Below are 25151 nucleotides of genomic sequence, written 5' to 3'. Positions count from 1 at the left end.
TGCTTGGACTGTTATAGAAAAACTACGAACACGAGTGAGGATATCGCTTTTACTAAAAACGATGTAATACTGTTGCGTCTGTGATAAAAATTTGTTGCATCGTGCTTAATTTGATTTGCAGCGAATTTGTCGAGATTGTCGAAAACAGACGGGTGCTTTTTCGTTCCTGCCATATATCTAGCCAGTGAAGTACACATCCTGTCCGCGTATTTCAGTTGATTATTTCGAAAAATGCATGCGAAAAAAAACGAGCAAAAAGGAAACAAAGTTGTACACATGGGATATATAAATAATTTTTATAGCCAATGTTTTCGCATGGATGTTCGTACTATTTATTATGAAGAATCGCTGTTGCGTTCTAACAGCGTAGTTCTCTAACTATTTATCATTTTACATCTACTTAAATATTTATGAAAAAAAATCATAATTTTCTCAAAATGATCGATTTTCTCCTTCGACCGTGAGAAGGAAAGACATCGCGGGAATCCAGCGTGCATCGTCATTCTGTTTTACACGTTACGGAATTAAACTCGCTCAATTGCAGTTACTTTGGCAACAATTCAAGATGCTCAGCAAATATTTCCGTTGTACTAATTCATTCCGGTTTATCTAGACGGTCTGCATAGTTTATCTCTAGTTACTAAAATAAGTGTAGATCTCTTTCAAACAACTCCGCGAGACCATCTGCACTATATATTTTCCTCTTGCTTGTCTATTATATTGTAATTTTCTCTTTCTTCTTAAAGTATTTAGCTTTTTCTGCCGTGTGTATGTGTATGTGTATATATACATGACTGTGTATGTATTCTATTTTACAATTAAAATTAAAAACGTTGCAATATTTTAAATGTTAGTTTTTTATATTATTGTTATTTTATTATTATTTTCTTTGCCTGAGTTTGATGGAAAAAACTGAATTAATAGTACTGTGCATTATCGCAACAAGTATACAAGTTATAAAAATGTTTGTATGTCGCGTGTGGCAATAATTTTATGTTAAATACTAATGCTGTGTTATATTCTGACGCAATAAGCAACATTAGCTCCGAGAACGCTGCCGGGGATAATGTTACATTGGAATGAACTTAAGTTGGCTTGCGTGCAACTTCAAGATTTCAGAGTGGAAGATAGAATCTCGGAATTGTTGCAGAGTCCGGAGCACGGCGATGCCGTCCAAGAGGAAAGGGATTCCAAAGCCCGAAGACAAACCGTCAAGAGTCATACATCGTCGTCTTCCGGTGTCAGTCCTGGAACGCCGACGGCCTCCTTTCGTCATAAACCACCACCGGTTTCGCCCGCGAGATCCATCACGCCAGAAGTAATACAGGTCGGTTTCGTCATATATGTACGTTTATAACCTATTCTCAATTTGACTTTTTATCCTCAAAAATTCACGAATAACAGTGATTAATAGTGATTATCGTCATGTGCTTACGTGAATGTTAAGAATGTATTACATATTAATAAAATTAATCAAAATTAAATTTTCAACAAAATAAAAAAATTATGAAAAAATTACAGATTTTTCTACATTATATTTGAAAGTAATATAAAAAGTATGTTTGAAGGTAATTTAGAACCTGGATTCAAATTTATTTCAATAAAAGAAGTAAATACATATATTTTTTAAATAATTAAGATAAAATGAGAAAATTTTAATTTAAACTACAGTATGCGACTCTCTTTTAATCTAATAAAACTATTATGTTTGCTGAGTGTGACACAGTAACGCAGTGATTGCAATTAAACGAAATTACATCGAATAAATATTTGGTAGAAGGACAAAATATTTGTGTTATAATCAAATTTGCCCCCGTCCACTCACTTTATTTAACTAAACCGACAACTGAAATGTTAGTTGTGAGAGTCGCATTTTTTTGGCGCATACTGTATAAAATTGTATTATTGAATAAAATATTAACCTTACTGAACTGTTTCATATATATAATATTTTTATACGGAAAGTATTCAATTTCGATTACTTTTTATTGACACTATACACAGTTGGAAAAAATGTGTTGAATTTAACATAAATCGCATGTCCCAAACGGTCCACTCCAATTTTTGAGTTAATTTTACACAAGATGAATATGTTAGAAGGTAACACAAATATTATGTAAGAGAATAAATACAAAGAAAGGTAACATCGACACAGTTTGTAAACATATCGTGGGAACATATTTTTTTTCAGAAGATTAACATTTATGATATGTTAAATTAACACATATTTCATTCATTTGTCTTAGAATTTACGTTTTAAAACACATTATTTTTATTCGTTCACTTACTCATAAATCATTTTGATACTAAGAAACATTGAATATCAATTTCATAAAAAATCTTTAAATAACATAATCACATTATGTTAAATTAACACTCGAATATGTTAAAAAATTCAACACAAACTGTTAACACAAACGTGAATGGACCGTTTCCAACACAAATACACAAATTTTTTTACTGTACTTGATACATTCTTAAACAAAATTATTCATGAGTGTTCTTTTTATAAACATTTCATAAACACATTTTATGATTAAATTTTAGACTATTTTATGTTATTTCTGGATTCGACAAATGTCAAAAAGTTTTGCGATAAATTAAATTATCGAAACTTTAACGAAATCTTTGGTAAATAATTATTTTGTCATTGAATACGTGAGTATCGTAGGATTGACCGCAATAATTTATATATTCGTTCATCACGATCAATTAAAAAATTGCGGTGCGCGATTCGTGTTTTCCCTCAGCTTTCTGTGTAAGGAACAAACACAATTGCCGCATTAATTGGCAAAATGGGGAGAAATGCCGCGCATTGGGACACTCGGTGTTCCGCGCTAATTAATTCCTTTAATTGAATCGCTGACTGCAGTTTTTGCGGTAAAGTTTATTTCTGTCTTAATTAAATTAATGCAGGTTGCACAGTCGTAAGAATAATCATATTTACTGCTCATGTGAGCTTTAAATCCGGCCTAATGATAAAATTCCTGTTTTTTTTATAATAACGTTTATTTAACATAGATAATTTATACTTTTTTACATTTATTGCTAATTGTAAATAGTTTTCTTAACAGATCACGTAATTCGCAAACACATCATCTTGGAAAATACTTCGTATAATAAATCTCACTTATTTTAAATGTAAACATATATTTATTTGGTTCAAGAACCAAATAAATTAATTTAACTTAAGTACCATTTTTTTATTGAGTAAATGTTTATTTATTTATTTACTATAAGTAAATATTCACTTAGTATTGTTTAAAGAAATATGTATTAAGATTTAGTAAATTTTTTCGTTGCATTCAACGATATAAATATAATATAACACATATTATATATGTACATAACGTTGTAAATAGGAAATATATTGATGCTATGTTACTGTTTGTGTGTGTGTGTGTGTGTGTTTGGAGAATATAATATTTTATTGACATTGAAAGAGATTTTAATCCCCTGCTTCTGAAAATGTCAATTTATTTGTTGCGTAGCCAGGATTCGAGGACGGCGTTTTGCGCGGGGATTCCCAAAGGCAAAATTCGAAAAGTTCGGATGGCTCGACTTCCAGTGCGCGAAGGTAATTATAGAGAAATTATAAATTTTATTTTTTCAACTCTTTCACTTTCAGTTATCTAAGCTATTTAGTAAACTATCATAATTATATACACCTATATTTATTATTATAAATAATAAATTCTTATATAAATTTATCATTATAATAGGAATCCCATAATAGAATTTCCCTTAGAAGTTTATAAATACGAATGCTCATAAAAAATGCGCATTTTTTTTCTTTATCGGTTATCTTTCATGAAAAGTCGGTGTCAGAGTGCTGTGATTTTTCCTGAGTGTACGTTATATCTCTCAGATCCTCCATGAAGAAGTCAATTCGGAAAATAGCCCCGTCGCCACCTGTGAATCAGGGTATCCTTCGTGAGGTCAGTGAAGAACGAGAAGATAACGTTGCGACTGCCATCACGGAACCTCCCCTAAAGCCCAAGTACTCTTCAGATGAGAGCTCGGAGGACGAGGAGGACACACGCATGCTGGAGGGAAACGTCTACACGAAGAGCGGCATCGAGGTAACCGAGCAAAAGCTGATGCTCCCAATTCTTACTCGCACTACGATAGTTGCTTTCCTTTTAGAAGAAACAATCGATACAAATGTCGTTCTATCTTTGTTATTCATTGAATGTCAAGAAGGATAAAACAACGTTTGAGTCGACTATATCTCCTAAAAGGAAAGCAGCCGATAATAACACGCAGTAAAAATCGCTTGTCTAGATCTCGCGGAGAAGCGCCGGAAACGTGAAGCGCACGAAGGCGGAGATCGAAGCGGATCCGGAGGAAGAAGACGAGTTCGGCTATACGACCAGTGAGTGCATACTATAGCATACGACGATTTTACTAAAAATAAACCGCGATTCAGAAATAATTGGAAATTGATATTTATATACTATTTACGTCACTAAAGAAGTCGATATTCATTCTGTGTGATCACTTCGCCACGTTCGGTGGCTGTTAACAGTGAAATTTCATTATATAATAATAAATTTTATTATGTCTCCGATCAATCAATCAATCTGTATGATCGATATGAAAGATAATTAAATTATGTCACTCTAAAATCGCTCTAAAATACGTAAAATCCAATGTGTGCGCTTCGGATGATACTCGTTGGTCAACGTACCGCGGCCGATCGATCTCCACCAGACGCAAGAACGTCTTTTTAATTTTGCAGAGAAGGTTCAGAAGAGGTACCAGAATCTTGGGCACAAAGTATTGATGGTCGTCCTTGAAAAGGACAGACGGGGTTTGGGAATTTCTCTGGCGGGACATAAGGACAGAAACCGAATGGCGGTGTTCATCTGCGGTCTCAACCCGAAGGGTGCAGCTCACAAAAATGGTGGACTTCTTATCGGTGACGAGATATTAGAGGTGAGTATTTCGTTTTTCCTCTGCCCTCTCGCGTTTTTACGATGTGTCATTTACGGTTCCCCTCGACTGCTACCTCGTCGGGTTGTTTAACCTTCGTTTCACGCGCCGTCTATAATCCGTTTAACTCACCCGACGCGACGTTACGCATTGCGGGTTTTCTCAAGAAAATAACACCACACCGATGCTTTTGTCTGGAACATATATTTGCTAAGCTGAGAAGCAATATAATTCTATTGCAGATAATATAATAAAGATAAACTCTAGTGAAAAGTTTTGTCAAAATTTTTATATATGAATTAAAACAATTTTCAAAAATACTGAGATCTACATCTTTTCTTAAAATATTTCATAAATGTAAATTCCAAAATATTCTAACATTTCTCATTTTGTAATTTCAGAAAAAATGTTTTAAATCTTTTTTAGATCTTATAAGATTTTATCAGGAACTATAGAATGAGAAATGTTAGAATATATAATATTTTAGAATTTATGTATAAAAAATTCTAGAAAAATGTAGACTCTTTCGATACTTTTGAAAAGTGTTCCAATTTGTATCTAAAATTTGAGAAATTTTTTTTCAAGAGTTACGAAATTATTCAGAAATTCTGAAGAACTGTGAAATTTACATGAAATTTCTGAAAAATTATATAAAAAATTCAGAGAAAAATTTTCATTAGGGAAAAAAACCTTGTAAGCCTTCAAATTTTGCGAGAGAATTTTAAAATATAATTAAAATATTTAAAATTTTAAGTATAAGTAACTTAAAAAATTATTATATATAATATGAAATAATAAAAATTAAATAAATTAATAAAAATTAAATAATTTGAAAATTATCCGTGAGTCAAAGTAAGTATCAGAAAAAAATTAAGTCATATCCAAATGCACACACTCAAACCTCTATTTTATTTTTATTAAAATTGTTATTTATCTTTATAACACTCCTACAAACGATTAAAAGAATGTTACATTTATTTGTTAACTGGCGTTTTATAAGTCGCGTTTTGTTATGGATTTCATTCTATCGTGTAATATGGTAAATACTAAAAATAGATAAAATATTTGCTGTTCCACTTAGGTAAACGGCTACGTATTGCAAGGACGATGTCATCTGAACGCTTCCGCTCTTATCAAAGGCATGGCCGGTACTCTTTTCAAAATCATCGTCTATCGGTGAGATACTCAGAGCTTTTTCCGCGATGTAACATGACGTAGAGACGACATGTATAACAAAATTCATTAAAACTATAAACGGATTTCGCCTGTCCTGGTTGCAGACGATCGAAGGCTGTCGACGACATCGCCGTAAAGCCGATAGTCCAATTTCCACCAACCTTGGATGACGTAAGTCAATTCGCGGCGTCCACCTTTTTTTTTTACCTTTATCGTACCGGTTGCAGTACTCGTAAAATAATCAATGAAAAGCAATTGGGTGTCCCATCATAATAATACACTTGACGTGTTGCAATTAACAGTGACTGCGAGGAAAAAAAGTATTGCATAATTATTTTAATGAACGTATAAACGAATGATGACAAATTTCTATAAATATTTTGTGAATATTTAGAAATAAAACAGCTGAATTATTTATTAATATATAGGCTTATTTATCATCTGAGAAAGGACAAATTTAAATATTCAAATCTGTTGAGCATCAGTGTAAAAATTATGTTTAAATTATACAGAATCCAGTAGATCATTCGATAAGAAAAAGATATCAAAGATGCTGTGAATTTATTTGAACATTTTTTACAAGATAAATTTATATAATTCTATACTTTGGAATATTTAATAGCTGTGTATCATTTTGCCGTGAAACACTAGACTACATTTCACGTATTACAGGTTTATATAGATTTCAAGAAGTACAAAGGAGTTCGTGATGTGCGAGTGAAGAAGGCAAGTGACTATAATTATACAAAATTAGTCAGCCAGTTAATGTTTTGCACAATCTTACTTTCTAAAATTAATTGTCGATCAATTCGTAGAGTCAATACGGCCTCGGCATAATGATTATCGAAGGGAAACACTTAGCCGTAGGGCAAGGCATTTTCGTGTCCGACATTCAAGAAGGCAGTGCGGCGGAACAGGTAATTTTCGTTTGTACTTACGACCTTGAGAGACTATTTTAAGCAGAACTCGTATATTTTACAATGCGACCGATATTTCAGGCTGGATTACAAGTGGGAGACATGATCCTGGCCGTTAATCTGGACAGCTTATTAGGCCGCACGTACGATGAGGTTCGTATTTTTCACGTTCCTTTCTTTAAATAAGGTTTATTTTATCAATTTAGGTGTTAAACATTTAGGCAACTTATAATCTACTTTGTTAATTTTTTTAGGCAACGGAATTATTGAAGAAAGCGGAAGGTGTCGTTAAGTTAATAGTTTGCAATCCTAACGAGAATAAAGAACAGAAAGAGAAACAGAAGGAGAAGACTAAGGATGATTCGTTAACTTTGGTTACACAGAAGACCCCGCAAAAGAGTGGGACATCAGGTGAGTTTAATAATGTGATTAGCGTCTCTACACGAAAAAAACGATTTTGATGAAGTACCTAATTTAGCTAGAATCAAATCAAAATTTGTTGAACCATAAAAATAATTATATAGGACGCTTAAATTGGTTGCTAGAGTATTAAAACTTTCTAGCATTGTTATCAACTTTCAAACGTTTTACGTAATTTACGTTATCTTGACGATCCAAAATTATTTTCAGTTCTATATCTAGCTAAATTGTTAAATATTTCAGCAAAACCGTTTTTTCCATGTATGTTTTATTTATGAAAAATCTCGTAATAACACACGCATACATTTCGTTCTTGAAACTATATATGATTTTGTATTTGATGTTTGATTCCCCGCTATTGTAATGTTAGCGACCGGCAAGGAACCGATAGAACCCGAAGAGAAGAAGGTCCGACAGGATCCCAAGACTTGTAAGATCGAAATCGGCAAAGAAGCGACAATAGAGTTTCAAAAGGAGAAGAACCAAGGTATAGGTTTCTACATCGCTGGCGGTTCTAACACTCCTTGTGTGAGTATTTAATAATTTTCAATATATATTTAGCTTATTTGCGTGATGTCGCATCGCAAATACTTTCAAAATTACTTTTATTTTTTTAATCGTGAAACGTTCTGTTAAAATGTAGAATATAATAAGTAACAAATATCATAAGTTAAATATAGATATATTAATTTCAAAAATAATAATAATTTAGTAATTATTAAACAAATATCGATGTTAATATTTTCACTCTTGAGAAATAACAATTCTTCTAGAACGGGGTGTTCGTTCTGGACGTATCTCCCGAAGGCGCGGCTGGGAAGGACGGCCGGTTACAATCTGGCGATCGGATTCTAAGCATAGGCAATGAGAGCTTCACGGAAATAGAGCACGACAAAGCACGCGAGACAGTCCTGAAGCAAGCTCCTGGGACTGTACGTAGCATTATACTCTGTTAAATAATCACACTCATTTTAATGAAGAGAAGATATAGGACAGTTCTTTTGAGACATAATTTATACACAGCAAAAGACATTTTGTATTTATATTGAAATCGGTCCATCTAAGTTATTGTTAAAACTTTATGTTGGATTTTTAACATATCCGAGTGTTAATTTAACACAATATTATCATATGACTTTAATATTTTAAGTTAAATTGATATTCAACATTTCTTTAGTGTCAAATGATACAATTTATGAGTGAGTGAAGAAATAACATAAAAATAATGTATTTTAAAACGAACATTTTAAGAAGAATAAATAAAATACGTATTAATTTAACATATTGTAAATGTTAATTTTACTGGAAAAAATATGCTCACAAATTGTTACATTTGTAAGCATATGTATATTTGTCAGTGTTACATTTTTGTATTTTTTTACATAATATTTTTTGTTATCATCTAATCTATTTATCTTGTGTTAAATATAAAAATTTAAGTGATTCCGTTTGGGACATGTGAAATGTGTTAAATTTAATATAAATTTTCAAAGTGTGTATAAATAATATAATTTATATAAGCAATATAAAAATTATAAATCCTCGTTCGATTGATTAGCAAAAGTGACTCGATTTCGTTGGTCGTTTACAGATCACAATGACGATGTTGCGTCATGAGAAACCAGCCGAGGAATATGAGGTCGAGATACAGAAAAAGAGCGGTAAAGGAGCTGGTCTCTGTTTTGCCGCGTTCTGGAGCAACAAGGGGGTCTACGTGAAGGAGCTAGTAAGTTCGGTTCTCCAATTCTGTATCTTGATATACAATATCTATGTTTCATAGTTTACGCTGATCACATTCTATCGATTTTTACTTCTACAGACAGCGGGCGGTCAGGCTATCGAAACCGGCAAGATTTGCAAAGGTGATCAGCTTGTAGCGATTGGTGGATTGGACGTTCGCGACGCTTCCCTGGACGACATTGCCTTTCATATGAAGATATCTAATCCGCTGCAAATGAAGCTAGCTAGGTATCATTCCGCCAAACAATGACAGGTAAGATCTACGTGTCAGTTAAGCCATCATTTTTCGAAACATTAAGCGAAATATAAATATATAAGAACTGCACAAAAGAAGGAGACTTTACTGAAATATCTAAAAATCTAGTTAGATACAGATCTGAAAAATTATTGAACTATCATATCAAAATAATCATAGAAAACTCAAGCATAATTTTATCAATAAACAGTCAAATTTTTGTAATAAAAAATCATTTTGACTTTCTCTTGACTTGATGTGTTCTTTAGGAAGTAGAACGCACTTTGAGTATCCAGACTCTTATTTGAGGATATCTAATCAAGACAAGACTAGAATCGTGACTCGACGAAAATGAATATGATTAGCGCGCGAATATGAATTATATATTTATTTATTTTTTTTCAGGGTTCTGCGGGCGGAACTCTCAGCGTGTGTCTCGACGTACGAAGAAGCGCCTGCAGACACCATGGATTCTAGTGTGATATACATAGATAAAATAACGTTTCGATAAACCGTAAAAATATCTTTGTTACAAGAGCCGCGCGTAGAATTGCGCGACTCGCTCTATTAGTTACACGCCAGCGTCGCCAATCGATCTTGCCGTTCAAGCTCGCAGACTCGCGTGCGACATGAGACAGATAGAGAAATAGAACGAAGAAGACGGAGCACGATAGAGCACGATGACTCAAACATACACATCAATAAGAATCCGAGACACGGCGGAAATAAGAATTTTTGTAACCAGCTTGTAGAGGATAAAAAAATCGAGTGAAATCCCGTCGACACGGGTCGATCGGCTATTGATCGAATCCGTAAACGATTCCGTCTGTCGATGCTCGCGCTCGTGCAAATAATCGATACAAAATATCTTATATACACATTATTATAATTATATATAGCGAGATAATACGTTATCACCGAGGCGAGAGTTCAATAACGGCGATCGTTCATCTCATTCGGCGTAGGAAGCCGTAGGACGGATAAATCGATAATAATCCGCAAGTCTACAGTCGAGGCTCGTGAAGAGAGAAAGCCACGGAATCGTCCAGATCTGGTCTTTTTCTCTTTCACTTACGCCGTTCCCCTTGTATCCTCGATACAAAATCGAGTCCGCTTGTATATTTCGTATCGCATCTTGCGTACACTTTAAGACAGGCAGAAAGATAATAGGACCGATTGTAGCGCGCGTTTTCTCGATACGTTAAATATTTTTCCTCTTTTTCCTTTCTTTTTACGATAAGACTCTAGTCCAGCTTGAGATCGACATTTCGGCGTTTCTCGCCTTAATTATCGCTCTCGCTTGCGTCGCGGCCGCTCCCGCCATAGTTATTATTGTCGCATATTGTATTTTTTAATATTGATAAGAAGCACAGGACGATGTACGAGCTATGTTGGAAAAAGTATCGAGAAAACTTTACATTGACGCCCATGTTTACATCGACCGTTGTAAAAAGCTTTTTTCATCTGTCCAAGCTTGCATAAAATAAGATACACCGATTTTGTAAAATTCATAAGTAGAATTTTACAAAACGCGCAGCTTAATTTACAAATCAAAGCCATAAGCGACATGAGATGCGTTTCCAGTCGGCATAAATTTAAAGTAACACGACATGAATGTTATAATTTCATACTTAACAATATAAATATCTCTCGACATCTTCAAGACGTCCCTTAGAGGTCTGTACTATATGAAATATTACTTTTAATTGATGTCGACTGGATTGAAATCGCTATATCATCAATAGATGGGTTTTAATTCTTGAACAGTAAAGTGTTTGCGCAAACTTTGCGCGCAGTTCGCGCGTGGATATCACTTCGAAGTGGTTTGGCTCGTATGTTTATATAGCAATCGATGTAGAATATCGCCTAAAGAACGTTAGAAATAAGACAAGGAGAGGTACACACATACACACATCCTTCGAACATAGTCCGACGAAACACGGGAAACGGTCGCGTCGAATGTCGAAACGTCGATCGAGAGGATCATTTAGCTGTAAGTGCTTGGAAACGCGCGCATGAGATCATGCCCGGCGCGATCATGCCGTACAATCGAGAGATGTTTCCTGACACCAAAATGGATGGCGGATATCATCCCGAGTGTTCAAGCGTTTCTTTATGCTCTGACCGTCGTCAAACATGGCAGACGACGCGTCGAAAAGCTAGACTGGCTTGTTGAGTACACATAGTTAAATTAAATCCTATCGTGTAACTAGTCCTTATAATACATAGCTTAGAGATTTTCAGAGAGAGAAAGCAAAAAAATAAGTACACAAAGAGAAATTATATAAATGAGTAAATAAATAATTATATGAATAATATAAGTACAGAATCTATAATAGGAGTCGCGGAACATGGGTTTAATTTAACGAACTCATATCTGTCATCGTGTGAGTGGTTGCACGTTCTTCAAGAACGTTTTGCATTTGAATCTCGTATAGTTTATCGTAGTGAGACGTTTATAAAGACGTCGATTCCTTTTTCGGGCCGATGTCTCGAAAATGAATAACATTATAAAAACTGTTAGTTGTAATGATCATTATTATTATATATTATATAGTATATTACGACGAGTTGTATAAAGAATTAATTATTGTGTATTGTATGATGCGTTATCGCGTATTAATGTTTGAATTTTCAAACAGCAGATAAATAGAGCAAATCTGGTTAACAAGGCGTTGAAAATTTATCCGTATTAATTTACACAAACGTGCAAAACTGTTTCTTTATATTTTTCAATTTTATATCGGTGTTTTAATGTAAAAATCTTTTTTAATTTTAATCAATTAATTTTCTTCTCATTTTTACGCGACCTGTCAATTTACACTTCTTACTATATCGTTATACGTATGTATACATATGTTATTTATTATAGCTTAGATTCTTATTCGAAATGTACTTCATATTTCTTACCTACACCGCTTTTTCAAAAATTTCATTAAATCAATTAAAATACCGATGACGATAATTGTCGCGTTTCTACGATGTTACGAAAATATTTCGGCACTCGATAGTCATACGGACTATCGGCGTGTTCTTAGAGAATTTTACCTGAGGCATAGAATATAAATGCGTCTAGTGTTAGCTGTGCGGAGGAATGAAGGCGAACAATCCATCACGAGAATCGCTGGTCTGTATTTTGCGTCACCAGATTCGAAGTTACGTCCCGTTACTGCGAATATTTAATATTGGATTGTCGAAGGTACACCAGACATCTGTTCCTCGTCGTAAAATTACATCATAAAAGACTCGTGGAATACTTTTGTTCGCCGGCCATTCCGGAAATGCACCTACGATCACCATTGTGTTTTCAATTAGCAGAAGATAATGATTGCAATGGCGTCGTTCGACCGAAGAAATTCCATCCGCAACTCCAATTTCGCTGTCGTTTGCCTCGGAAGCAGTTTTCACCTCTTAGGAAAATGCTTTCTATTAGCCGAAAATATAAGGTGTTTTTAGGAATCTCTTGTAAAGGAAACTATTTGATTCAAACGTTTTAAACTTCTTAGCCGAAGAAGGGGAAGAACAAATAGGACGCAAAAATTCACAGATATTCATAAAACATATATCTTTTACATGTAAAAAGTTCAAAACGTTTGTATAAATAGTTTTCTTTAAAAAATTCCTAAAACATTTATTTTTTCGAGACCCAGAAAGGAATCTCTTAAATCGAATTTACCTCGAATTATTCAGACACGCGATTACGCGGAGCGTGACGCAACTTCGAAAACGATTCGACGTGGATATACGACTACGTCGATATTGTATATCCTCCATAGTTACAGTTTCTGTTCACATGTGCATTTATTGTACAATTATTAATAGCGTTATTGCACACGAGCGGGGCGATTGTAAAATGGCTCGAGGACACGGATGAGCCACCGGGATTGAATCCGAATAAAAGTGAAACAGACGAGAGAATGATAAAAAAAAATCTCGTGTAGCTCTCGTATCACGTATTTTAAATAAGTAAATTAGAAGATCCGATTGCCATTTTACAATCAACGGCTCATGGTTATTGTCCTGATTATTGTTATCATAATTACAGTCGACGTCATGATCATCGTAGCGCGGCACTACTGAGAGTAAGAAAGAAACTGATTAGGGGGGGGGGGGGGGAGGGAAGGGAGAAACGGAGATCTATTAAAAGCATTAATTGCAACGTTGTAGTAAATGATGTTTGTTATTGTTGCATAAGTAATCTCTTTACGTTACTTTTACCTTTTATGTGTTGTCTTATTAATCAACGACAACGGTATATTAAGGTAAGTAAAATTGCAAGTGATTGGAAACATATTTCGTAATATTATTCCTATATTTCTCAGTACATAAATACTAAAAAACAATGAAAATCTATATTTTCCACAATATTTCCATTTTCCGCTTGCAGAAATTTTATATTGAAGCCATAATCAAGAGGATAATTGATGAACGTGGAAAACTCGCTTTATCATTTCTTAAATATTATCTTATTAATCTCTCTCTCTCTCTCTCTCTCTCTCTCTCTCTCTCGATTATGGCATATTAAAAAAAAGTAAAATACTCGTCCTACTCCAATTTTAGTAATATAAAAAAAATATTTTTTATTACAGTAAGATTTTTTTTTAAAAAGTGTTTGCTTATCGTAAGCTGTATATGCAAATTGTGCAATAAAGATTTATTCTTAAATATTTTAATGCTTCCTGATTGAAAGCATGTTTCATGATTGGAAAACGTGTTTCGGAATATAATTCTGTTTCTCGGCATATATTATATAAAAACAGCTAAAAATCAACATTTTCGCAATATTTTCATTTTACTTGCAGAAAGTTTTATTTTGGAGTCGCAATCCAGAGAACAATCGCGACGAATGCGAACGCGGAAAACTCGCTTTGAGAATTGCTTTAGAATAAATTTTATTTCTCGATTTGCGTCTGAATGCAATTTCATCCATTCGAGATCGAATATCGATCTGCGACGACACCTCGATGTGTTTCATAAATGTGTGATTCGAAATTTTGACAGCGCACGTGTCATTTGATACGTGCTCTTTTTCGATTAATTAATTGTGTATTATCGTACGCTTGTGACCCACTTCCGCCGACGATAAGCAATTTCTTTGGCTCACTTAGAAAACGTTTTTGAAACAAGAAAAGTAACGACGATACTATATGTATAAATTGCGTCACGTGGCATCTCCTTGCTCGAATGGGCATTTACTAATTAATATTGTAATTATCTCGCGCCTTACACGTGTAATCCAAGCTCATTAAATACGTATTAGATCCTGATTGTCGTGCGAGATGATTTCACTTACGAAGGCCGCGAAAGCGAGGCGATTTTACATTTTCGCGGTGTATCGCTAATCTCCAAGAGTTATTTGTGGAACATCTTAATTTCACAATAACGGGAGTTATGAAAGTTCTATAACTTTTGCCTAAATCACGGGAGAAAATTAATCATCCGGCGACAGCTATCTGGTGCGTGAAGTACATATTGGGAAAGACAAGAAAATCTGCGGTCACCCGCGTATCTTCCACGGGGCGAAATGGAGCGACTCGGGCTCGCTAGATTCTTTCGTGAAGCGTGAAATTCCACGCGCTAACAAGAAGAGTTTGCACAGAGCGAGCGAGCGAGTGAGCGCTTCGGAAATCGAACTTGACACTGAAAGTTTTGTTGATCGCTTTGACAATCGGATGTCAAGAGAGAAAGGCAAAAAGCCGACGTGTGAGAATATTCGATGCGCGAGTTGACGTCAATTGGTCGTCGACACGCTAGATGTTCAGCTTTTACTTCAAAGTGACACGCTTTTCGCAGATGTTTGGAATGACTAATTCAAAACTTTGTTGACTATGTATCTTATAACGTATCTTTTCTTAATTTTCATTTAATAGCAATAATTATAAATATCTAAGAAAACGTTTAATCAATTAAATTTTTTTTAATATTCAAATTTATTCTATAAATTTAGATTTTTTCGTTTTTGCTTTTCAACTTGAAAAATATAAGATGTTGTTAAGTTCAGTTAATTCTTCATTTTCATGAAGAATTAATTGAACTTAATCCCAATAACATTTGGGATAGGTAAATATTTCCTAGTATTTAAACTATAAAAAATTTAGTAATAATAATAATATACTCTTTGTAACAGATGTAAATAGTGCAGTAAGTATAATAATTTGAAAGAACATCGTCGACATTAAAAATGTCGAAATATGACAGAAAAAATTAAGCCGTTTTAGTTTTGTCTTCTATTAACATTGAAAATCTTATTAATCTTAACCTTTGATCCCATTACAGTCAATTGATTTAACTCATACTTTGCCTTTATAAAGCTAAAGTCCTTAGATACAATATTTATTTTGCTACAAACTTAATAAAGTTAAATTGTTTCTTATACATTTTATATACATAAATAAATAATTACGTAAAATATATTTAAGCCATTTGTCATATATTTTATATAAATATATATGTATAATAACATATGTATATTTTTTACTTACACTAAAGAATAAAATGTTAATTTTAATTTAAAGACGTATAATGAACTTTCTTAGACAATGTAAAGATGTTACAATTAACATTTTTGTGTTAATTTTAACATTTGTGCATGTCTCAGAAAGTCCACTATACGCCTTTAAGTTAAAATTAACATTTTATTTTTTTACAGTGTAAAAAAAGTAACTCCAAATTAGCGTCGTTATATGAGAGAGACACACATTTTCTTTTTTCACACCTATACTTCACTGATGAAATTATATTTTACTTTTACTTTTCTTCGGCAATTCATTGCGCCATCGCATTCACAAAAACACAACATCTTTGGCATGTGCATGTATGAATGTATGTATCTGCATTGCGTTTGCATTGTATCAAGCTAAGATCCGTGCTCCTATAAATAATTATACCGATCAGTTATTTCTGCGGGTTAAGAGAATATATTCAAAACTTCAAATACGAATAAAAAGAGACACGTGTCTCAATTCTATTAAACTTTCTCTTCTATTTAACTTTGTATTGGGATATATTCTCAAAATAATTCCAATTAAAATCATATTCAATCATTCGAATCCACCACGTGCCGCCATTTATTTTTCTAATGTTGAGAAGTTAGCTGCTAAATTTGAGTGTTCGAACTTGCGACATTCTTCTGTTTGTTGTACCGCATTGCGACGCATTCCTTAGTTGTACCCAGTTTCTTTGATGCACAGGAAATTAATTCGTTCAGCGCGATGGATTTGTTGTTCGATTGGAGTGTAAAGGATATAAATTTTATTCTGCCGTACGTGAAGAAACGATTAATGTCGGGAAACGCGCAGGTATAAGAGAAACTTACAATATATTTGCTATTGTTATTAATTATTGTTAGACATCGGATTTTTTATGCTGACAAAATATATAATTATACACAAAATATGCACAAATAAATATGTATTTTTGGAATGCCTTTTCAATAAAAGGTAAATTTCTGCTCCGATTTTACTTCTCAATCTGTTTTCTAAAAAAAATATACAATTACAGAAAATCCGATGTCTAATTATTAAACACCTACTCTAATATAGTACCTTTCTCGATGGATACGCGTGGAAAGTAGTTGATATCAGACATCCAGGGTCTCGCCCTTGCGCACTGGAAAATCGACCGGTCATCGTTACACGTGGGCTGGACTATCAGAGTCCTGCCGGTGTGCAGCACAGTGATGTTGCCATGGTCTTATTTCCGGCTCGGGATTGTCATCATAAGTGTTACACTACAGCTTCGTCTAGAAGACCAGACGCTGAAGCTGCAGTGTAACACCATGGTGGCTGATGCGGAGGTTGGCAATATCGATCGTTGACGCCCTTAGCACCGTCAGGATAATGAACTTCCTCTGGAGGTCAACTCCGTGCCGGTGCTACTGACTTGCCCCTTGTACTCATACACCTTGCCATTCAACGGTAAGTATATGAGTGCAAGGTGCAAATATTTTTGCGTTTTCGCGTGATTTAATACGTAATTTTGCGTTTTCGCGCAATATAATTTTGAGGCAAATTTTTTATTGATAAATTTCTAATAACGGCTCTATGGCTAGTATTCATAATCGATTCGTATTTCAAGATCGTCTTAAGTAATGTCTTAAGACGCTAATGTGGCCCTCTGATTGGTTCGTGACACCTCAAGACAGAACTTAAGACGATCTTGAACATAAGAACTGACTATGAATACCGGCCTATTATATTGGCTCATAATATTTTGGGCTAATTTTCTAATTGATCATCCATTGTTCATCTCGGGAGCGAAACACCTTGTATTCTTATATCATGTGCTCACATGTTTTCTATTAAGACAGAATAAATTCACGAGCGCGAACAGTAGCGTTCGAATGTTGACTGTTATTAATTCATAATGTCAAATTATATCCAATTTGAGTTATTTTTAATCATTTCTAAGTATATGTCGCATTTCTATGTGTCTACAGAGAGACAACAAATTTTTGTATCAATAAAATCTAATATCAAAGAAAAAATACTACACATTTTATACAGATAATAAGATATATATTTTTTTCTTGGAAAATTACCTTTAATTTTAATAGGAAATTATAGGCAATACTCGGCAACATTCCTCGATTTTTACTGTTACTTTTCTTCTTAATGAGATATAACTGATTAAGTATAACTTTCTTCGTAATTGAGATATAATTTCGCTGAGGCTTTAATCGCCACAAATACATGAAAATGGATCCTGCATCAAATTATGTTTCATTAATTCGCGAACGAGCGTGAAGAGCGATCATTACGACTCGGAAAGCATGCATTTGATATGAACTCAGCGAAATTACAGGCGTATTCATCACCTGTAACACAAACGCGTAACGCACGAATCGAGGACGATCGATCGGAAATAGAGCAGAAAGGAGTGAAAATGAGATCGGCCTAATCTACGTTCGAAACATCGATTCGTTTATTAATATATATAGTTCTACAATTATAATTTCATTTTCTCTTCGATCCTTGTCTGCCAAAATTAGAACTGGATCTCGGAGAAGCTATTGGATTTTCTGAAAGAGACGGAAGAATTTGAAAGAGGCATTGTTGTGGGAAAACTTGTCAAATTCGACGTGATGTCTACAATATGTGAGGTCGTGCAGACATCGGATGAAAATTTCATCAAGTACGTAATTCCTTTCTTACAAAAAAGATATTTACATACATGTTTATCGAATTCGAATTTTCTCACATCTCGGTGTGATTCTTCATGATTGAAAGGTGCCGATTTTGTTCGCAGTGTTATTCTCGAAATCTTCGAGATTGTAAGCGCTCACAAAGAGTTCTATGAAAATCAAGCGGCCATAATTACTATACAGACAATGCTAAGACTTAGTTACTGCGTAAATAAATCACTCAAAGACTCAACGCTGTTCGAGAAACTTGTAGGGGGCATGTCCGACATACTTGTTAGGTATACTTTTCTCATCATCATTTACTGTAAAGATGTAACGCAATCACACAAATAATATATTTATATTAATTATTATAATATATAATTAATTTTATATATTTATATATTACATAATTGATTATATTTGTAAGTTATTTTCATTGACATATCAATGACTTTAATTATTAAAAGCTTTATTTAAATTATTAAAAGCTTTGCTGAAGTAACTATAATTGTTACTCACACGTAGTAAAATTGAAGCATTTAATGATTTCTAGATCGCTAAAATTAAATGTAAGCTTCGACACGGACTGCATTCTGCAGCAAATTGTACTTTTCGTGAAGAATCTGGATATCGTAGAATTGAAAAAGAACAAGCTGAAATTTACGGCTGTCACGATGTTCAATGTCGTCCTGCAGAAACAAACAGCCTCCGATAAAAATACCGATGCGGAAATGATCATCGACGTTTGTCACGATATATTAAAGTCAATGACAAAGATTGTCAAATGCGACGATGATAATGACACGATTTCATTCGCCATTGATTCATTATGCAGTACCTGCGCTAGCAGTGCTCGGTGGGATATTCGTCAATTTATTTTTCTTCGGCGTCAATATATCAAAACTATTTTTGTTACTAATAAAATGTTTCCATGTCCGCAGATTCTGCCTCATGCAAGATTCGAGAGAAAAGAATCAGACCGAACTTAAGATTTACGAAAAGAAGGACAATTTGGAAATTTCGGTGTACCATATGATGATGGATATAATTATACCATACGTTAAAGTACGTTCGTTAGGAAATATAATATAATATAAATCTACTGAGAAAATAATACGCCGCATATAAATAAATGGAATGCGTCATAAACATTATTGCTTTTTTTAATAGGACAAAGGCTTGTCTTCTCTAGACTTGATCGGATTTTATAAAAGTCTTGTCTTTTGTCTGAACAATTTGTATCAGCTAAAAAATTGCAATAAAGACAATTTGTCGAATCATTTGACTGCCAATGGATACCTGAAGCGCTTGTTATATTTAACTGTGCAGTTTCCGTAAGTTGCGTTTCCGTTTCTAATGCTGTATAAATCGATAGAATTATAAGTGGCAATTGTAAATTGACAAACGCAATTACGTTATATTCAATATTTTATAATTAAATATATATAATTATTTTTTTAATAAATATATGCGACTAACAGAAATAAAAATAAACTCGCAAATATATATATATATATTAAAAAGATCTAAATACTTCAGACATCTTTTCCTAAATACTTTTCAAACTTTTGTATATTAACGACAATCTGTTCATTTTTAATTTCATTTTCGGATACATTAAAATTGCTAAGAATTCTTTCATCATCTCTTTAGAGATAGAGAATTTTTATGCTTTCGATTGTAATTTTTTTTTACGTTATTTTTTTAAATATTATTTTTTAGAATTTTGTATCTAAAAATAAGTAAAGAGATCCATTCGCATTTATATGCTATTCTTAGTGCTCTGAAAATCTTTAATATAAATAGTTTTTATACAAGGTCTGCAATATTGCAGAACAAATTCTGTGTATTACATATTATTGCTGAAGTTTGAATCTCTAACTTCAAAGATATATCTAAATCACTCAACAATATCATATACAAACCACGAAGCAAGGTTTCACATTGCAGAGAGAATTTACGAAGAAGTACCTGCATATTACTATCACGAATTTTGAGTATTCTCGGTAAAACAGCATTTCCCATAGAAACGACGAAGTTTGCGAATATGTTGAATCAAGGTCTCGTTGAATTACCAAAAGATTCAATAAAATGGAACAATGCAATAGCGTGCAAAAAAAACGGATCGGTCCTGATAATTCTGCTATATTATCATTATCTTGGCACAAGAGAGTATGAAAAAAAAACTATACTTTTCTGTATTGTCATTTGTTTCAAATACTTATACAATTTCTATATCTCTCCTCAGAAACGACGTGATATTTTTGGAATCCTTAATTACTAGGATCATGCTACTGCCAAAATCTACGCCTATCTCAGTTTTGATTTTAAAACCTTTATGGTTGCTATTTGCTGTAAGTATATATTTATCTCGTACTTGTTTGCGCTATGCACTGATTGCGTTCGATTTCGCAGGTAACGTCTCTATCTCATCCGCGTCCTAATTTAGTATATCATTATGAAAACGCAGTTGTTCAAATGATGAACATCTTGCAACGTTCAGAAATCAGTGAATTTTATACTCATCATGTCGATCTTTTACATTACTGTCTTACATGTCCGAACATTTCACAAACCTTACTACATCAGGTTTTAAATTTGTGGCTGATAGAGTCTGATGGGGATATCAAGCCGTTATCATTCAATTATGACAAAGTTACTGAATATCTGTTGGTAAGCAGAATATCTATTTTTATATGTCAGAAAAAAGAAAAGAAAAGAGAAAATATGAAATTATATAAATATTTCTTTCTGAACATTTTTAAGATAATTTTAAATATTTTAATAAGTTATAACATTTGACGGCTTGATTAAAAAAGCTTTATTTGCTTGCAAATAGGGTGTGATACATGGCAATTTTTCTAAAAATTTTGTCAATATTGCTTTGAAAGGACTTCGTCATTTAATGCAAATCATCAAAAACGATAAACAGCGCATAGACAATCTCGCGAATACCGTGTGGCAAACATTACCTGATATTTTTTCATCGTATCAACCAGATACTGGTTTGTCAAAATAATTCAATAAACCTTTTAAGAAATATCACATTACTATAAATATTATAGTCTCTCAGTTATATCATTAAATTTTTTAAAATAGATATTGTTTATACTTATTATATTTATACGTAAAATTAATATTATGATTTTTTCTAATGAAATTAATATTGTGAATTTTGTCAACATTTGCATTTGCAGTCACGCATATAGAAACAGCTCTGGAGTTAGCTAATATTATCCGACCATCCATGATACCATTACCTTTCATAATACGTAACGCCGATAATATAGTCGATATTATACTTAACAAAAATACGGACTGTACTAATATAAAATTCATGACTTTAATTTTAATGCAAGCGTATATCTTGTTAGATGTCGCTATGATACGCAACTCATTTAAAGGTAAAATACGAATATTTGTAAAAATAAATAATTACTTAGATAAAATTATATATGTGCATACGTTTCTATCGAAATATATTTTAAACATAGAATGTTTCAATTACAGTACTTAAAACGTATATGATGAATTTTCGGCTATTGAAATGGTTATACGTCCATGGATTTTCGAAAGAAAGATCACAATTATCCACTGCTAGTATAAAACTACTTACGTTTATTATTCATTGTCAAAAGAAATCATCACTAAAGGTATAGTTGCACATGTAAAAATTTTAATGAAATTGTTATATATTTTAAAATAAGTTTGTTTTTCAGTGCAAAAAGTCATTAACGATTAAAGTAGAACATTTGTATCAAATGTTGTTGTATGCAAAAAAATTACCGTGCTATATAGTGAATGAGATGCAATTCATGTGCGAACTTTTAACATCAAATGATGACGGCTCAGCCGTCATTTTGCAAAATATCGTAACTGAAAACGATTATATATTGATTGAAATTTATGAAATTCTTCATCTTATTCATGCAGAGGTCAGTTACATTTAAAACTGTAAGACTGAAAAAGCGTGAAAGTATCTTTCTTGTTGTATCAAAAGATTTATTCGTTGTTTGTTTTAATAATTAGGAATATTAAAGTAATTAGATAACAATCTAATATATAAGATAATAATCAGTTGACATATCTAATTATTACCTTTTTACAGGTAGATCCGATATCGCAAGATATGGTATATCGAAATTTAATTATTCTATTACATTTTTGTAATATTAAAGCAACTGAACTAATGCCTTATCTTAGCACCATAATGAGTACTTACAGTCTCATCAAGGACGTTAATATACAACGTCCATCGTATCACTTCAACGAATTCATCATTCCTTGGCTTCATTATCACAAAAAATATGATGAGTATTATGTACCATGGAACCCTGAAGCGCTGTTTAAGACACCCTTTGATGAAACTTTAGATAAGCTTAAAGAATATTTAATAGTCCTTAAAAATGAGAAAATGGAAGATGCCTATACAAATTTACAAAAAGCGGTAAGCATTATTTTTGGCTCATTCTAAAATAAATTATATAATCTGTAAGATTAATATCTTAATTAATTACAATATCGTTGTCTCTAATATTTTATTAGATTTTTATACTTTTGTTTTAGTTATTACAGTTCGAGTAAAAAATAAAAGCTTTGTAGATCATATCATATTATATCACAATATATGTGATTCGTATGTTTAAGAAGAAAAAGTTGTAAAACTGGATTTATATGTGGAATATCAAGTTTTTTGTTAAATAGATATCAATTAATTTCAAAAAGTTTGGTAACTTTGTGTTTTATATTTTGAGAGAACAAAGTTGTGTATAATAAAATACGTACAATATTAAAATAGTATTCTTTTTCGTCCGCTACATATTAAAATTGCATTATTCGAGTAACATGTACATTATAGAATATAAAAATTAATTTTATATAATTCAAAAAATATTTTCTTTCAATAAAATAACAATTTTTTATACAGTGTCATTATATATTGCGGTAATAACGTCATAAATAATACGTGTATACGAAAACAGAAAAAGATTCTTTTTGAATTTTTAATTTCTCGGTTTATACTTTTTTTATCTCTATGAAACTGCGTGCATTTTTCAACTTATTTTTATAATATGCATCTTCATTTCCATTCTTATGTTTCTATACATATTCTATTATTCATATTGTGCAGCCATCATACCATCATCAGTTTAACCCTTCCGAGGTAGCAAAGTCTAAGTAAGCAGCTTAAAACAATAAATTATTATCGCTATAGCGCATGTTCTTTGCCGCAAGAAGATCAATCCAAAGAGAATAACTTGCTCAAGTCATTAATCGTTTATTTCGCGATTAAAAGTTTGTTCTCCTTGCGCCTCTTCTCGAGAATAACTCCTCTTAATTCAAAGAGTACTCCTCTTATTTCCACGGTTAACTATTTCGGCTGCATGAAGTAATTCTTGAAAGCATTTAATCTCACGTCGATCTCACTCTCTTTCGACCGAAACATGTTTGTCATTCGTCAACATACTGTCCGCGAATGAAATAGTATATCGAGTAGTACCAGGTATATAGAGCGACACAGTCTACGGACGCAATTAACGGAATTGGTATTCCGTATATACAGCACCTGATCGAATAAATGGATCTCCTTGCAACAGAATAAGTTGCAGAACGAGTGTTTCCAGTTGCATCGTGTTTTGGTAACGCCGTCGCTCCTGCATTTTACAAAAACAGCTCTCCTCGCAAGCTTGCAGGAATTGTCTGAGAAGAAGCAATATATTCTACGGCAATATATTTACCAATCATCGTAACTACAATTACAAATTATTAACTGAATTATCTCAATTATTATAAATTTGTAAATGGTAAGAAATTCAACAATAATACAAAAAATAAATTGTTTTCAAATATTCCGTTTCATAAATATTTAAATAAATTGTAACGCGCGCTGATTACTTTATTACAAAATAAACTTCGTGCTTCATGGTTCTTAATTAAATTAAATAATAAGATAATTAACAGATTCATGTGTAAATACGAACCTTGAGATATTTCCTAATTAGTAACTTAAAAAATAGGAGCATTAAGTCGGATTAGTGTCAACGCTGCTTTCTTCAGCATCATAAAGCTGTCACCTCGAGTGAGAGTGTTTCTCATAACCTACGTCAACATTCAACATATATTATTCGATAAGAAAAAATCCGATTAACTATATGGCTAACTTACATTCTTGATGGTCTTTTTGCATGAATACTCGAGAAATGTAAAGGTCTTTGCGAGGAATTCTGATCTTTTTTGGAGACGTCGAGACTCGGACTGAGCGCGAATATCACCCTGGTGCCATGTTGAATGAAGTCGACGATCGATCAATAGCTAGGGATGGCGCTCGGTTTGTTCTCTTTACTGAGTTTCTTGGTGTAAAATAAGAAATTTTCGGACCCAACAGATCGTGAGGATCTCTTTACTTTACTTTTCGGAACCATTTATTTGTGAGAATATTTCATTAAGGCGTTTACATTCTTGAAATCAATAAATATAAATTAATGTTAGGAGTTTTTCATCTTTTTTGCACACTGCGTTTGAAATAGATCATTTTATTTACTATTTCTTTGTTAAAATTTGACACAATCTTTCACATCGCTGCAACTGCATAATTAGAATTTTA

At 32.9% G+C, this 25151-nt stretch overlaps 2 protein-coding genes and 1 long non-coding RNA gene across 3 annotated transcripts in view; 2 read left to right on the top strand and 1 right to left on the bottom strand.

Annotated features, from left to right (window-relative positions):
* LOC108728341 (uncharacterized) overlaps positions 1 to 11685 on the top strand; it is a 119501-nt gene extending 107816 nt beyond the window's left edge. The window contains exons 24-39 of the mRNA XM_018456843.1: positions 1151 to 1327; positions 3492 to 3577; positions 3869 to 4082; positions 4285 to 4375; positions 4742 to 4938; positions 6017 to 6111; positions 6216 to 6282; positions 6784 to 6837; positions 6927 to 7028; positions 7110 to 7181; positions 7283 to 7439; positions 7819 to 7976; positions 8222 to 8380; positions 9040 to 9174; positions 9268 to 9441; positions 9829 to 11685. Coding sequence (XP_018312345.1) covers positions 1151 to 1327; positions 3492 to 3577; positions 3869 to 4082; positions 4285 to 4375; positions 4742 to 4938; positions 6017 to 6111; positions 6216 to 6282; positions 6784 to 6837; positions 6927 to 7028; positions 7110 to 7181; positions 7283 to 7439; positions 7819 to 7976; positions 8222 to 8380; positions 9040 to 9174; positions 9268 to 9438 — 1935 coding nt within the window. The 3' untranslated portion in view covers positions 9439 to 9441; positions 9829 to 11685. The remainder of the gene's footprint in view (positions 1 to 1150; positions 1328 to 3491; positions 3578 to 3868; positions 4083 to 4284; positions 4376 to 4741; positions 4939 to 6016; positions 6112 to 6215; positions 6283 to 6783; positions 6838 to 6926; positions 7029 to 7109; positions 7182 to 7282; positions 7440 to 7818; positions 7977 to 8221; positions 8381 to 9039; positions 9175 to 9267; positions 9442 to 9828) is intronic.
* A 4949-nt stretch (positions 11686 to 16634) lies between these two features.
* On the top strand, positions 16635 to 23131 carry LOC108728308 (uncharacterized). The gene is made up of 14 exons (XM_018456797.1): positions 16635 to 16721; positions 18413 to 18555; positions 18670 to 18843; positions 19101 to 19403; positions 19489 to 19612; positions 19718 to 19881; positions 20498 to 20719; positions 20796 to 20901; positions 20963 to 21220; positions 21387 to 21552; positions 21745 to 21951; positions 22058 to 22200; positions 22656 to 22994; positions 23114 to 23131. The coding sequence occupies exons 1-14, from the start codon at positions 16635 to 16637 to the stop codon at positions 23129 to 23131; spliced, it is 2454 nt and encodes an 817-aa protein (XP_018312299.1).
* A 464-nt stretch (positions 23132 to 23595) lies between these two features.
* On the bottom strand, positions 23596 to 24818 carry LOC108728342 (uncharacterized). The gene is made up of 3 exons (XR_001936886.1): positions 24713 to 24818; positions 24529 to 24646; positions 23596 to 24247 (listed from the first exon to the last, which is right to left on the bottom strand). It is a non-coding gene; the product is annotated as an uncharacterized lncRNA (long non-coding RNA).
* Positions 24819 to 25151: the final 333 nt, after the last annotated feature.

Source organism: Mycetomoellerius zeteki, unplaced genomic scaffold, assembly GCF_001594055.1.
Source record: "Mycetomoellerius zeteki isolate Tzet28-1 unplaced genomic scaffold, Tzet1.0 scaffold61, whole genome shotgun sequence".
NCBI classification, from domain to species: Eukaryota; Metazoa; Arthropoda; class Insecta; order Hymenoptera; family Formicidae; genus Mycetomoellerius; species Mycetomoellerius zeteki.
Note: the sequence above shows the minus strand (reverse complement) of the source record. Positions and strands in the feature narration are given on the sequence as shown.